This window comes from Lampris incognitus, chromosome 18 (genome assembly GCF_029633865.1).
Source record: "Lampris incognitus isolate fLamInc1 chromosome 18, fLamInc1.hap2, whole genome shotgun sequence".
In the NCBI taxonomy this organism is placed as follows: domain Eukaryota; kingdom Metazoa; phylum Chordata; class Actinopteri; order Lampriformes; family Lampridae; genus Lampris; species Lampris incognitus.
This window is the reverse complement of record NC_079228.1, coordinates 41,933,022-41,946,202: the sequence shown is the minus strand read 5'-3', so window position 1 is coordinate 41,946,202 and position 13,181 is coordinate 41,933,022. Positions and strand designations below refer to the sequence as shown.

General features: G+C 40.9%; 1 protein-coding gene across 1 annotated transcript; it reads right to left on the bottom strand.

The window, feature by feature from the left end:
* Positions 1-3,703: 3,703 nt before the first annotated feature.
* Positions 3,704-12,335, bottom strand: LOC130128871 (carboxylesterase 5A-like). Its single transcript, XM_056298635.1, has 13 exons — positions 12,253-12,335; positions 11,357-11,558; positions 10,973-11,111; positions 10,557-10,690; positions 9,950-10,103; positions 9,294-9,398; positions 8,954-9,055; positions 6,951-7,091; positions 6,428-6,508; positions 5,499-5,640; positions 4,960-5,109; positions 4,311-4,383; positions 3,704-4,090 (listed from the first exon to the last, which is right to left on the bottom strand). The coding sequence occupies exons 1-13, from the start codon at positions 12,320-12,322 to the stop codon at positions 3,907-3,909; spliced, it is 1,677 nt and encodes a 558-aa protein (XP_056154610.1). The 5' UTR covers positions 12,323-12,335; the 3' UTR covers positions 3,704-3,906.
* Between the last annotated feature and the right edge of the window lie 846 nt (positions 12,336-13,181).

The following is a 13,181-nucleotide window of genomic DNA, read 5'->3' as shown; positions in this document are numbered from 1 at the left end:
GAACTGTGTAGCTTTTACTAGCGTTCGTTCAACATACAACCTTCATAACATGAGCATCTAACTTTCTGTATACGTCACATGCACTGCACGTACACCCGTGAGTAGGTCAAGTTAAACAAGTGACAGGACCTTCAAAATAATAACATCTTTCATTCATTACATGTCCTCTCTGCTTTCACATAATGGTATGATCCTATATCCTCACATGTGACTGGCCGCATGGCCGCCATGCTGCCATGCTGTGGGGTGCCGGCTCTCACTCCATGGGAGTTTGCTCTTCTGATTCAGTACAAAGCATCGGCTCTTAGAGCCGCATCTTTTGCGCATGACACATCACTACTCTGAAGCCCCGCTCATTTTGCCTGATATCAGACAGAATTGTCAACTCGTTACACTCAATTTCCATCTTCAACATTCATCATTCCTTTCATCTTCATCTTGAGCAATGGCGTGGGCCCAAACCCGTCCACTTCACCGAAGCATCAGAATCAGTAGAACAATTAGTCAACTCGGTGGAGAAGGCTGATTCAAAGGCCGCTCATTGTTTTGGATTTTGAAGATGGAAATGGAGTGTAGGGTTTCCTCCCGCAGTCCAAAGACATGTAGGTCAGGTGAACTGGTTGTACGAAATTGTCCCTAGGTGTGAATGTGTGGCGGCCGTGATGGCCTAGCGGCCTGTCCAGGGTGTCTCCCCGCCTGCCGCCCAGTGACTGCTGGGATAGGCTCCAGCATACCTGCGACCCTGGGAGCAGGATAAGCGATTCGGATAATGGATGGAAATGGAGTGTGACGACTTTACAATTCTGTCTGATATCAGGCAAAATGAGCGGGGCATCGGAAGACCAGGATAAGCGGTTTGGATAACAGAATTATGTATATGTAGCCGGTTATTTTTTTTAGCCCGGTGCGGGATTCGATACTGGGTGTAATGCAACACAAGGCAACGTCACTAACCGCTCGGCTAAAGGGTCAGACCCGTAACGTGTCTTATTAGTAGTTTACACTCGTCACCCTCCCCGGAAGCGCGCCCTCGCGCTTCGTTATTCCCGCGCTCCGAAGAGACTTCTGAGGATCTGCACACTTCCGGATCCCACCACTGCCACTAATGTAACCGGTTATTTTTTTGCCCGGTGCGGGATTCGATACGGGTGTACTGCACCACACCTCGTATCGAATCCCGCACCGGGCAAAAAAATAACCGGTCACATATATATATTAGGGCTGGGACTTTAACGCGTTAATTCGATAATTAATTATAGGAAAAATAACGGCGTTAAAAAAATTAACGCATTTTATCGCATTTTATTTTTACCCTCCAGTCAACACGGAACGCTTCTCAGTGCACTCGTTTCTGGCATACGGATTATACCGATGCACCGAGTGACGTCAGTCAAGCGGAAGGTGGAGTAGGTCAGGCTAACAAGTTAGTATGCTAACAACAGATGTGATGGACGACAAGGACGACACCGCGTTGCTTAGCTTTGTGGATGGGAAATTTACGTTTAAAAACCGGTCGGATGGAAGCCTAGATAAGAGCACTGTTGTGTGCAGACTCTGCAACAAAGAGTTGGCATTCCGCCGCAGTTATTCAGGCCTCCGGTACCACCTAAATGCGAAACACGTTGCAGCTAGTACGAACACCGGAGCTAACGCTAACGCTAGTGCTCCTAGTACAACCAAGCAGAGTCGCCAACCGACTCTCCACCAGATGACGGGTTTCAAAGCCAAGATGAGTAAGTCCACGTCTGATAAATTAACAAACTCACTGGCGAAATGGATTGCTGTGGACTGTAGACCACTTTCACTGGTAGAAGATTAGGGGTTACAAAAAGTACTGTGTTTACAAAACAAACTTGTTTTGAACAAAATAAACAGGATTTTGTTGTTTAAACTTATGTATGTGTCTATTCATTGATTTAGTCATCTACCAAGACCTGTTTGAATTGAAAAATGTTGCTTCTGGTGTCAAATATCGATATGCGATTAAAATGCGATTAATTACGATTAATTAATTACAAACTTTTTAATCAAGTCTCACCACTAATATATATATATATATATATATATATATATATATATATATATATACTACCGTTCAAAAGTTTGGGATCACCCAAACAATTTTGTGTTTTCCATGAAAAGTCACACTTATTCACCACCATATGTTGTGAAATGAATAGAAAATAGAGTCAAGACATTGACAAGGTTAGAAATAATGATTTGTATTTGAAATAAGATTTTTTTTACATCAAACTTTGCTTTCGTCAAAGAATCCTCCATTTGCAGCAATTACAGCATTGCAGACCTTTGGCATTCTAGCTGTTAATTTGTTGAGGTAATCTGGAGAAATTGCACCCCACGCTTCCAGAAGCAGCTCCCACAAGTTGAATTGGTTGGATGGGCACTTCTTTGAGCAGATTGAGTTACTGGAGCATCACATTTGTGGGGTCAATTAAACGCTCAAAATGGCCAGAAAAAGAGAACTTTCATCTGAAACTCGACAGTCTATTCTTGTTCTTAGAAATGAAGGCTATTCCATGCGAGAAATTGCTAAGAAATTGAAGATTTCCTACACCGGTGTGTACTACTCCCTTCAGAGGACAGCACAAACAGGCTCTAACCAGAGTAGAAAAAGAAGTGGGAGGCCGCGTTGCACAACTGAGCAAGAAGATAAGTACATTAGAGTCTCTAGTTTGAGAAACAGACGCCTCACAGGTCCCCAACTGGCATCTTCATTAAATAGTACCTGTTATATATATATATATATATATATATATATATATATATATATATATATATATATATATATATAAATATTCACATTTGTTCAGTAAACTGACAGTAAATTGTTTCCTGGAATAATTCTTTATAATGCTTAAGGGTTTCCTGTTGTTTAACAAATGATGTGTTCTCTTCTGGTTCACCCTTTAAAGCCTTTGTCCACCCTGTCATGTTGTCTACCCTGTCATATTCATGTTTTATGAAAATAAACAAATTATTTACACAAAATAGCAAAACCTTTTGTGTAATTTCTTTATAAACAAATGAGAGCCAAACAATATTGTTTGAAAGTCTGACCAGATATCTTTGTCGTTAAGATTTTATTTAGAAAAGAAAGTGCAACTAACACAGATTTTATAGGGAAACAAATATTTTGCAGTAATTTCATTATTATCAAAAGACTTTTCCCATTAACTAAAATATATTGTTGAGAAAGAGACTAAATATCTTTGTGAAAATGTACATTTTAAAATCACTATGCAATGAAAATATATTTACTCTACTTTGAATTTGTCCATGACAGGGTGGACATATTTTGTGGTTTGCTTGTACAATGTCTGCTTGCAGTTAATTTATAAAAAGTGCTGGAGCTTGACCAAAATGTATTTCTAACAGCCTAATGTCTATTTGATATAATGAATATGAAGTTAAATGGAAAATCTCAGCTTTTTGGGGGAGGGAAATTGTGAAGTCTCAAAGGCACTTTATGGTGTGTAGCATTTTTTTCCGGAAACCATCAATGGTGTAGATAAAAGTGCTCAACAAATGAGGAGTGGAATATTAAGATAGCTATCTATCTATCTATCTATCTATCTATCTATCTATCTATCTATCTATCTATCTATCTATCTATCTATCTATCTATAGATAGATGTAAGCTATAACAACATGCAGGGAAACAATAATAAGTGACATTTTTTGCAATTAGAAAAATGCCATTTATTAAAGCTATGTTACAAAAAAGAGTTGTTCGGAAATAATTCCGGGACCAAGAACCAGGGTGTAGGTAGATCGATATCTACGCTCATGGTGCTAGGGGACCAGGAGTACCCTAGCCTACACCAGTCAACCCAAACACCAACAAACAGTCAAACCCATGGTGACTTAACACTGCAACCATAAGAATCAGTTTTCTGCTTTGGCTGCTGCCACTAAACTTTCCAACTTCTGAGGGAGAGTGATGGTAGCAAAATGTACCCTCTCCTTTTTTAGTTTCTGTCCAACAGTCTGCTCCAGGCCCAGCTGCAAGTATTCCTGGTTCTGGTCATTATACTGGGGCCACTGCACCAACCCAGCACCATTTGGAGAGCTGAGAAAAAATTACAATCAGAATGTGAAAATGACAGTGACTGTGAAGTATACCAGGCTACAATGTGTGTGTGTGTGTGTGTGTGTGTGTGTGTGTGTGTGTGTGTGTGTGTGTGTGTACAGATACCAATTTGCCAACCTGCCACCCATGCCTAACATTTAGTGAGATGGATTGAAATGGGATAGCATTGTTACCGTTTGTCAGTTCCAACTGTACTCACCCATTGTGAACAAAATTGCCCCAGTATGCCATCATGGTCTTACATAACTTCTCTTCCTCTTTAGTGATGGTGCCTAAAGAGGGGGAACTCATTAGAAACTACAGCACTGAAACATTATTTCAGAATTTCCCATTTTAAAATCAGCTATAACTGATAAACTTAACTACAACTAAAATCTACTCTAATAAATGAATATACATACATACATATATACATACATATACATACATGAAACGAAAATGCTTGCATCAAGTGAAACATCGGGGAATTCCCCACGATGTTGCACCATATGAGTTGCTGTTAGGATAATTCATGAGTAACAGCTAAATTTGAACATAGATCATGTATCTACAATACATTTCCAATCCTAAACTAGATGGGGCATTTCAAAATTACGAAAATTATGAAAAGCTTGAGGGCTTCACTAAAACAAGATGTATGAAATAGACCAAGGAAATCACAATAAAATTATAATGATTTTTAGATGGAGATGACAGAAAGACTGCACCCAAACACCATTTCTGCTTGCCTTTTTTGGTTTGCATACAACAATGCGAAGAGGAATAGTAATAACCGGGAAGTCCCATCATTACAACAGTGCATTATGCTGAAGAGATAATTACTGCAAATCCCAAGTGGCAGACTCTACCTATAATTTTAATTTGTCCACCCCAGAAGCATCCACCAAACATGAACCCAACGTCATCGGCATGATCTGCTTTTACAAAGCTGGGTCTGGTCAGCTTGTGCACCCCAGGGCGGTGTACAAACTCATATAAATATACTGGAACACCAGCATCTAAAACAAAAACAAGAGACAAAGGAAGCAATCTCAAATATAGCTGAGGTCAAGGGTCACTTGGGGGAATTAAGTTAACCATTTATAATGTATGAATGATCCAATTTTGCGCTTCTCCCACATGAAAGGATGTACTCTAGTCTTTGTGTTTACAATAATGAAAACTCACCTTAAACAGAAAAACAAAACATAGATTGGCTTCTTTCATTCATGCCAATTTACTTGTCAATTTTATGCTGCAAGTGATAACTATAAAATGGCCAGTGTATGAATGTAAAAAAAAAAAAATCTTGAAAATGAACATGGGTGTTCACTAGTTTCCATTAACTTCATTCTAAAGGACAATGTTTGGCATTCTATAATTTCACTCGTGACCCCAGGGAGCGGACCTCTGTGGTAGCCAGCCACTTTGATGACTGGCAGAGTCATTAGCAAGTCCCCCAAGATTTCAGTGAAGCCATCTCTGATATCCTCAGGCGTCTTGGCATCTTTCAAGTACTCATCTGCAATGAGGTCGTTTGCAAAAGAGACCTGGAATATGGAGATTTAAAGGAGAATCACACACTTTACCTTGTGTAAAGAATTTGCAGCAATTTTACAGGTGCTTGGCAGACAGGCAAACTGTTCGGTCTGGTTTTTTCTGAGATGTTTTGTGGCAATCTTTGAGGATGTCATCTTTCTTTCTTGTCCCCCCCCCCCTCCCGTTTTCTCCACAATTGTACCTGGTCAATCACCCCACTCTCTGAGCCGTCCTGGTCGCTGCTCCACTCCCTCTGCCGATCTGGGGAGGGCTGCAGACTACCACATTCTTCCTCCGATACATGTGGAGTCGCCAGCCATTTCTTTTCACCTGACAGTGAGGAGTTTCACCAGGGGGACATTGCACGTGGGACGATCATGCTATTCCCCCCAGTTCCCCCTCCTCCCTGAACAGGCACCCCGACCGACCAGAGGAGGCACTAGGAGCCGCAACCAGGACACATACCCACACCTGGCTTCCCACCCGCCAATTGTGTCTGTAGGGATGCCCGACCAAGCCGGAGGTAACATGGGGATTCGAACCGGCGATGCCCGTGTTGGTAGGCAATGGAATAGGCCGCTATGCTACCCGGACACCAGATGTCATCTTTCTTACTCATGTCACTGCCTCACCCACCATGTGACCAAATAACTCTAACTACCATTTTACCCTTTCCAATGATTCAATATTTTTTGTTGTTGTTGTTAGGTTTATTGTCTGTGTGTGAATCACTCCTCCACAGTCCCTTCCGCCTGCTCGTCATTATCATCATTATAGAAGAAAAGACTGGCAGCTCACCCCACTGGGGTTGAAAAGCTTCATCACAGCCAGCACCGACTCCCTGTCCATACCGTCCTGCCAACCAGGAGGGGCAAAGGTCTATTATCAAGAGAGAGAAATGACATTAGTTACAATTAATCACAAACGTACATCATCCATATCAGAATTATACATCAACTTTATTTGTCTACCACTTTCAAAACCACTGCTTACAGTGTTTATTAGGTAAAACAGATATATAATCAGTAATATAGATTTCTGCCTAATTACAAAAAGGATCAAAAGGAAATTGAAAAGGGGAGACAAGAAGAAGAGAAAGTAACAACACACCAATGAAACAGAAGGAATAAAACTAGATAAAATGAATGATGTAAAGGAAGACAGATTTTTTTTTCAGCCCGAGCTCCTCAGCCAGGCCGCTCCATAGGCCTGACTCCCCTGGAGTCAGTCCATTACATTTACACTTAGCAGATACTGAGGAGATGAGGAGTCACATTTTGGTTTGAGTATTTGCAAGAAAGGAGGATTATAACTCTCTCACCTGAGGCAGGATCCATCCAAATTCATGATTGGTTATTCCCATCATGATAGGAACCTTTAGCACTTCCTTCCTTTTGAGAAGTTCCTCAGCATCATCAGTCAGGAATATACCATCCACCACTGCTCCTAGGTACACCTTCATCTGAACAGTGGTCATTGTTAAGTACATCTGTGTGTGTGTGTGTGTGTATATATATATATATACACACACACACATATATACACATATACATACATACACACACACACACATACATACACACACACACACACACACACACACACACACACATACATATATACACTCACCGGCCACTTTATTAGGCACACCTGTCCAACTGCTCGTTAACGCAAATTTCTAATCAGCCAATCACATGGCAGCAACTCAATGCATTTAGGCATGTAGACATGGTCAAGACGATCTGCTGCAGTTCAAACCGAGCATCAGAATGGGGAAGAAAGGTGATTTAAGTGACTTTGAACGTGGCATGGTTGTTGGTGCCAGACGGGCTGGTCTGAGTATTTCAGAAACTGCTGATCTACTGGGATTTTCACGCACAACCATCTCTAGGGTTTACGGAGAATGGTCCGAAAAAGAGAAAATATCCAGTGAGCCGCAGTTCTGTGGGCGAAAGTGCCTTGTTGATGCCAGAGGTCAGAGGAGAATGGCCAGACTGGTTCGAGCTGATAGAAAGGCAACAGTAAGTCAAATAACCACTCATTACAACCGAGGTATGCAGAAGAGCATCTCTGAACGCACAACACGTCGAACCTTGAGGCAGATGGGCTACAGCAGCAGAAGACCACACCGGGTGCCACTCCTGTCAGCTAAGAACAGGAAACTGAGGCTACAATTCGCACAGGCTCACCAAAATTGGACAAGAGAAGATTGGAAAAACGTTGCCTGGTCTGATGAATATCGATTTCTGCTGCGACATTCGGATGGTAGGGTCAGAATTTGGCGTCAACAACATGAAAGCATGGATCCATCCTGCCTTGTATCAACGGTTCAGGCTGGCGGTGGTGGTGTACTGGTGTGGGGGATATTTTCTTGGCACACTTTGGGCCCCTTAGTACCAATTGAGCATCGTGTCAACGCCACAGCCTACCTGAGTATTGTTGCTGACCATGTCCATCCCTTTATGACCACAGTGTTCCCATCTTCTGATGGCTACTTCCAGCAGGATAACGCGCCATGTCATAAAGCTCGAATCATCTCATACTGGTTTCTTGAACATGACAATGAGTTCACTGTACTCAAATGGCCTCCACAGTCACCAGATCTCAATCCAATAGAGCACCTTTGGGATGTGGTGGACTGGGAGATTCGCATCATGGATGTGCAGCCGACAAATCTGCAGCAACTGCGTAATGCTATCATGTCAATATGGACCAAACTCTCTGAGGAATGTTTCCAGTACCTTGTAGAATCTATGCCACGAAATATATATATATATATATATATATATATATATATATATATATATATATATATATATATATATATATATATATATATATATATATATATATGGCCCATTGATCAGGGAAGGAAAACGTTCACCAAACACTGGAGTTCATCTTCTGTGAGTATGTTCACAGTCTGGCACCATGTGGCCAAAACTGGAATAACCATACTTTTACTGGAATTTTGATATAAGTCCTTTGGTATAAATGTGTTGCTTCCAGAGGACGTACGTACAAGAATTTTTTTTTGAACGAAATAAGATCAATACACTTGCCCAGTTTTATCAATCAGGGTGCTGTTCATGCTGTGTTCTGCATGCATCTTTGATAAAGGTGGAAATCCCTAACACACGCAGAAAGCAGTCAGAAGCTCTCAAATCACTGCTCTGCATGAGGAATGGTTGCACTTCACCTCAGTGAAATGTATTACAATGGGTTGTTAAGCAGCAATATATTACAAAACACTTATAGATCTTATAGAAGGATGAAAAATCGCATCCTTCTATAAGATCTATATAACTCAAGAGGGCTTTTTACCTGTTTGGTTGCATTGATTAAGTCCTCTTCGCTTATTCCTTTCATACATCTGACTAACTCCTCTGTGGTGCTGCGCTCACAACCGGTCAGATTAGCGACAACCTGGGTGTGTGGAAGAGGTTGAGTACACAAATATATCACTTAAGAAAAAGTAGAAAAAAAAGTGATAGAATTGCTTTTCAGCAAAAGCCCCCTTGTAAAATATAGCCTGATTATTTTCCTTTGAATGAATATAAATAATCAGAAGTACAATTATATGCTCAATATAGTGTAGTGACCTTATATGAGCTATATAAGAGTATTTTTATCTGTGCATTCTTCCTCAACAGGTATATATTACCTTTGCTTGGATGAAAGGTTCCTTTGTGGAATAGGTACCAAGTGTTGCTACTCCACTTTGAAAAATTGCCCTATGAAACAATCCTCCGGCCTGTGGACTGAGTGTCTGTTGGACACAGAAATATTGATAGGGATCATATTTTCAGGAAATAATTCAATCTCATATAAAGCATATGAACATGGAATTACAATAAATACAACATAACATTTTGCAATCAGGACAAGATTGACAGTAAACTTGGTATTACATCACACATATCTGTGGCTTAACGCAGAGGATCTTGCCTATTTCGGATCACAAGAGACAAAAACTAACTAGAATAAACTACAGTATTTGGAAAAATAACAATAAGGTGTATACAATGTAATCGTCACTTAAGTTGAAGTGGCATATTGGAAAATATACTGGATGCCACCCAGGAGCATAAACTTGGAGAATATGCGTAGTTGATAGAACCAAGCTAGGGTAAATAGAAGTTAATGCAATTATTTTGTTTACCATTCACCACCTCTGTGCTTTAGACATAGCTGAGCAAAGTGCAATGAACTCCTGTATCACAGCAGGCTGGCTGGGAGCCCCTGGGTTGGCAGAGATTTCTTTTTACTAAATAGTTCATTTTTATGATTATCTCATATTCAGTGATTTATTTCCCGTACCAGCATGGATGCACTGATGCCTCCTGCAGATTCTCCAGCGATGGTGACTGACTGTGGGTCTCCTCTGAAGGTTTCAATATTATCCTGAATCCATTTCAAAGCTGCTAACTGGTCCATGAAACCCCAGTTACCACGAGCATGCTCATCCCCAGTGCTTGTTTCAGATTTTTTTTTTTAAAAAGGCAAAAAAAGTTTAGCTTATGACGTCGGGATTCCTCCATTTGTGTTTTGGAGTAAGAATCTCAAAATAATACATATTTCCTACCTATCTATCTATCTATCTATCTATCTATCTATCTATCTATCTATCTATCTATCTATCTATCTATCTATCTATCTATCTATCTATCTATCGAGTGTGTATGTGTATGTGTGTGTGTGAGAGAGAGAGAGAGAGAGAGAGAGAGAGAGAGAGAGAGAGAGAGAGAGAGAGAGAGAGAAAGAGAGAGAGAGAGAGGGAGGGGGAGGGAGAGGTTTACATTTCTACATCTCTAGCTATTTTGTAAATGTGATCAAGCTCATTGATGGGATTTTAAAGATATCTCACAGAGTTTCTTAGATGTTGAAGAACTCTGACTAAAGCTTTGATAGGCGCACACATCCATACCTTAGGAATCCCAGGATTCCAAGGCGATATTGGATTACAACCACAACCATGTTTTCATAAGCAGCCAATGGGGCACCATCGTACTGTGAGGCCGCTCCCATGGACAAGCCCCCTCCATGGATCCACACCATTACCTTCCCAACAACAGAACAAAAGAGGCCTCTGTTCAAGGTTGACCTCCCGATATGCAACTTTTATTGAAACTGGGAATATTAAAAGACTGCCAGGAACTGGCAACACTGGCATAATTATTTAAGCAGTTGGGAGCATAAGAGAAAACAGTGGAAAAAAAACCAAAAAAAAAACAGCTGCTCCAATTCTCAGTTCTTTGCTGCTTAGCAAATTGAGCAAAAAAGCAAGCCAGTCAGTCAAGTGTAATTACTGTGTGAGTGGAAGAAAACCGTCCCCTTACTCACAGGCAGTTTAGTTCCCGTTGTTGCCTCGGCTGGAGTGTATACATTCAAATACAAACAGTCCTCTGAAACCTCTGGTGGGGGGTATTCAATAGACATGATCTGAGATACCTGCACAGCAGTGAATGGATCCTGGATACACCTGGCGGACACAGAATGAGACGAGAGAGAGTTAGTGAGAGAGGGAGTGAGAGAGAGAGAGAGAGAGAGAGAGAGAGAGAGAGAGAGAGAGAGAGAGAGAGAGAGAGAGAGAGAGAGAGAGAGAGAGCAAGCAAAGGAGCCAAGATGCAGAAAAAACTGAGGTGATTCAAAAGTAGAAAGAAAGGTTCGCGACAGCTACATCAGTTTACAACCCTGCCCTGTGACACAGTTATTATAATGTCGCACATAGGAGGCTGGTGTGTGGCATCTCTCTCCCCCTCCCAGGGCTCTCCAGCCTGTGGGGGTGCCAGGCGAAGGGCCCCCACAGGGGGCCGGGCAAAGGGGATGCCCAGATACTGTGCTACCCTCCTCTCAGTGCCCTTCACTGCCACGTATTCTCCTCGGACTCTGCCATTTTTCAGGGACACCACAGGTTCATTGGTCCGTGCTGGAAATGCGAGAGCAAACTTGGTATAAGCCCATAATAGTGTCACAGAAAGAACCATAAGGACAACAACAAATAGGTTTGTAGAAAGATGGAGGCTGAATTTAGAGGGTCATGCTCATGTAAGGAGTTTTACCCTCATCAAGCTCCTCTCTTTACTAAACATGAACCTACTACTGTGGTGCTCATATATGGTAGTACACAACATATGTCAATCTTATTCAGTTTTGATCTAACATTTTTGTATATGAGGAAAAAAAAGTGTGAGGATCTCAAAGCAAAGCATTTAAGTCTGGATCAATTCAACTTTTCAATATCAGTAGTAAAAGTTAAATTCTCTCGTGAGTTGAAAAAATGTCGAGTCACATGAGTCACAAATTGTGTCACCATTACCCCTCTACAATTTATTTACCTGTTTTCATTATCATAGAGCAAGGCTTCCCATTAGCTTAGTCAACCCGGTGAAGGGTGACAAATTTTGTGCTTTGACTAGAACTTTTTTAGTTTGACTTGCAGTTTGTTTGGTAGTCAGACTTCTCTAGAAAAGCGCTGTATAAGTGTAATGATTATTAATTTTATTATTATCATTATTCTAAAAACTACCTGGACTGACAAGAAGTTCTTTGGGCTGATAAGAGTCCATCAGTCACAGCAACTAGTTTACAAAAAATTTAATTTCAACTGAATATTTTCTTACCAGGTGTTCCCAGTGCTGTGGCTGTCAAGACAGTGAGCAGAGGAAGAACAATGAAGCACGCTGTTCTCATCCTGGCTGGTGCGCTGGAGAAGGTACAGAGAAAGCCAATGTTCATTCCACACAAATACATAACTGTCCTTATTCTGTTCTACAGGCACCTCCCACCCCCACCCCCACCCCCCCACACACACGCAAACACAAACCAACATGAAAATATGAACATGTTCATGAACAAATACACAGACACTTAAACATACATGATGACAAGAAAATATGCACACCAGCAGTAAGCACACAGTCCCTCTGTCTTTCTCTCTCACAAACAAACACACTGCAAACAGCTAGAATATTATATCATCACTAGCACTCAGAATAAATAGTATAATCCCCATTGATTTAACCTCTAGTGCACCAAGACCAGAACTCTAACCAGTCAGTCAAAATTACAAAATAGTGCCCTTTGACCACTACAGCTCACACTTGCAAACAGGTCAGCATTTCTTATGGCAACCCGAAACCACAATGTCCTCTTGCTTCTGAGACAAAAAAAATCTACCTGTTTTTTTCTGTTTTTTTCCCCCAGTGTTACTATGCTGGATTGAATTTATGAAATTCAAACAAAAGTTTTTTTGTTTAGATAATTGCTGCTTGTGACATAGCATCAGGTTCAGTTTATTGTGCTGACTGAGTAAAATGCTCTTTGGTCACCTTACACTGCAGCACTTCAATATGTCAGGGACCTACAGCTAATAAAAGCATTGCAAAAAGTAACATGAGCTTACATACACTTAAACTGAAGGGATGTCCAAACATTTTGTAAGATGGCTGACTATTTTCATTTTCACTGTATTATGGCCCTGCACTGGGAAGATTAACAAATAAACAAGAAGATAGATCAATAGATAAATGTAGAATGAAAGAAAGAAAGA

Bases quoted from the DNA above. Each gene is read 5' to 3' on its own strand.
- LOC130128871 (XM_056298635.1), bottom strand. From the start codon at position 12,322: ATGAGAACAGCGTGCTTCATTGTTCTTCCTCTGCTCACTGTCTTGACA. The intron at 11,559-12,252 runs GTAAGAAAATAT...TCGCATTTCCAG, and splicing joins CACAGCACTGGGAACACCTG to CACGGACCAATGAACCTGTG. The intron at 4,091-4,310 runs GTGAGTACAGTT...ATTTTTTCTCAG, and splicing joins GGCAATTTTGTTCACAATGG to CTCTCCAAATGGTGCTGGGT.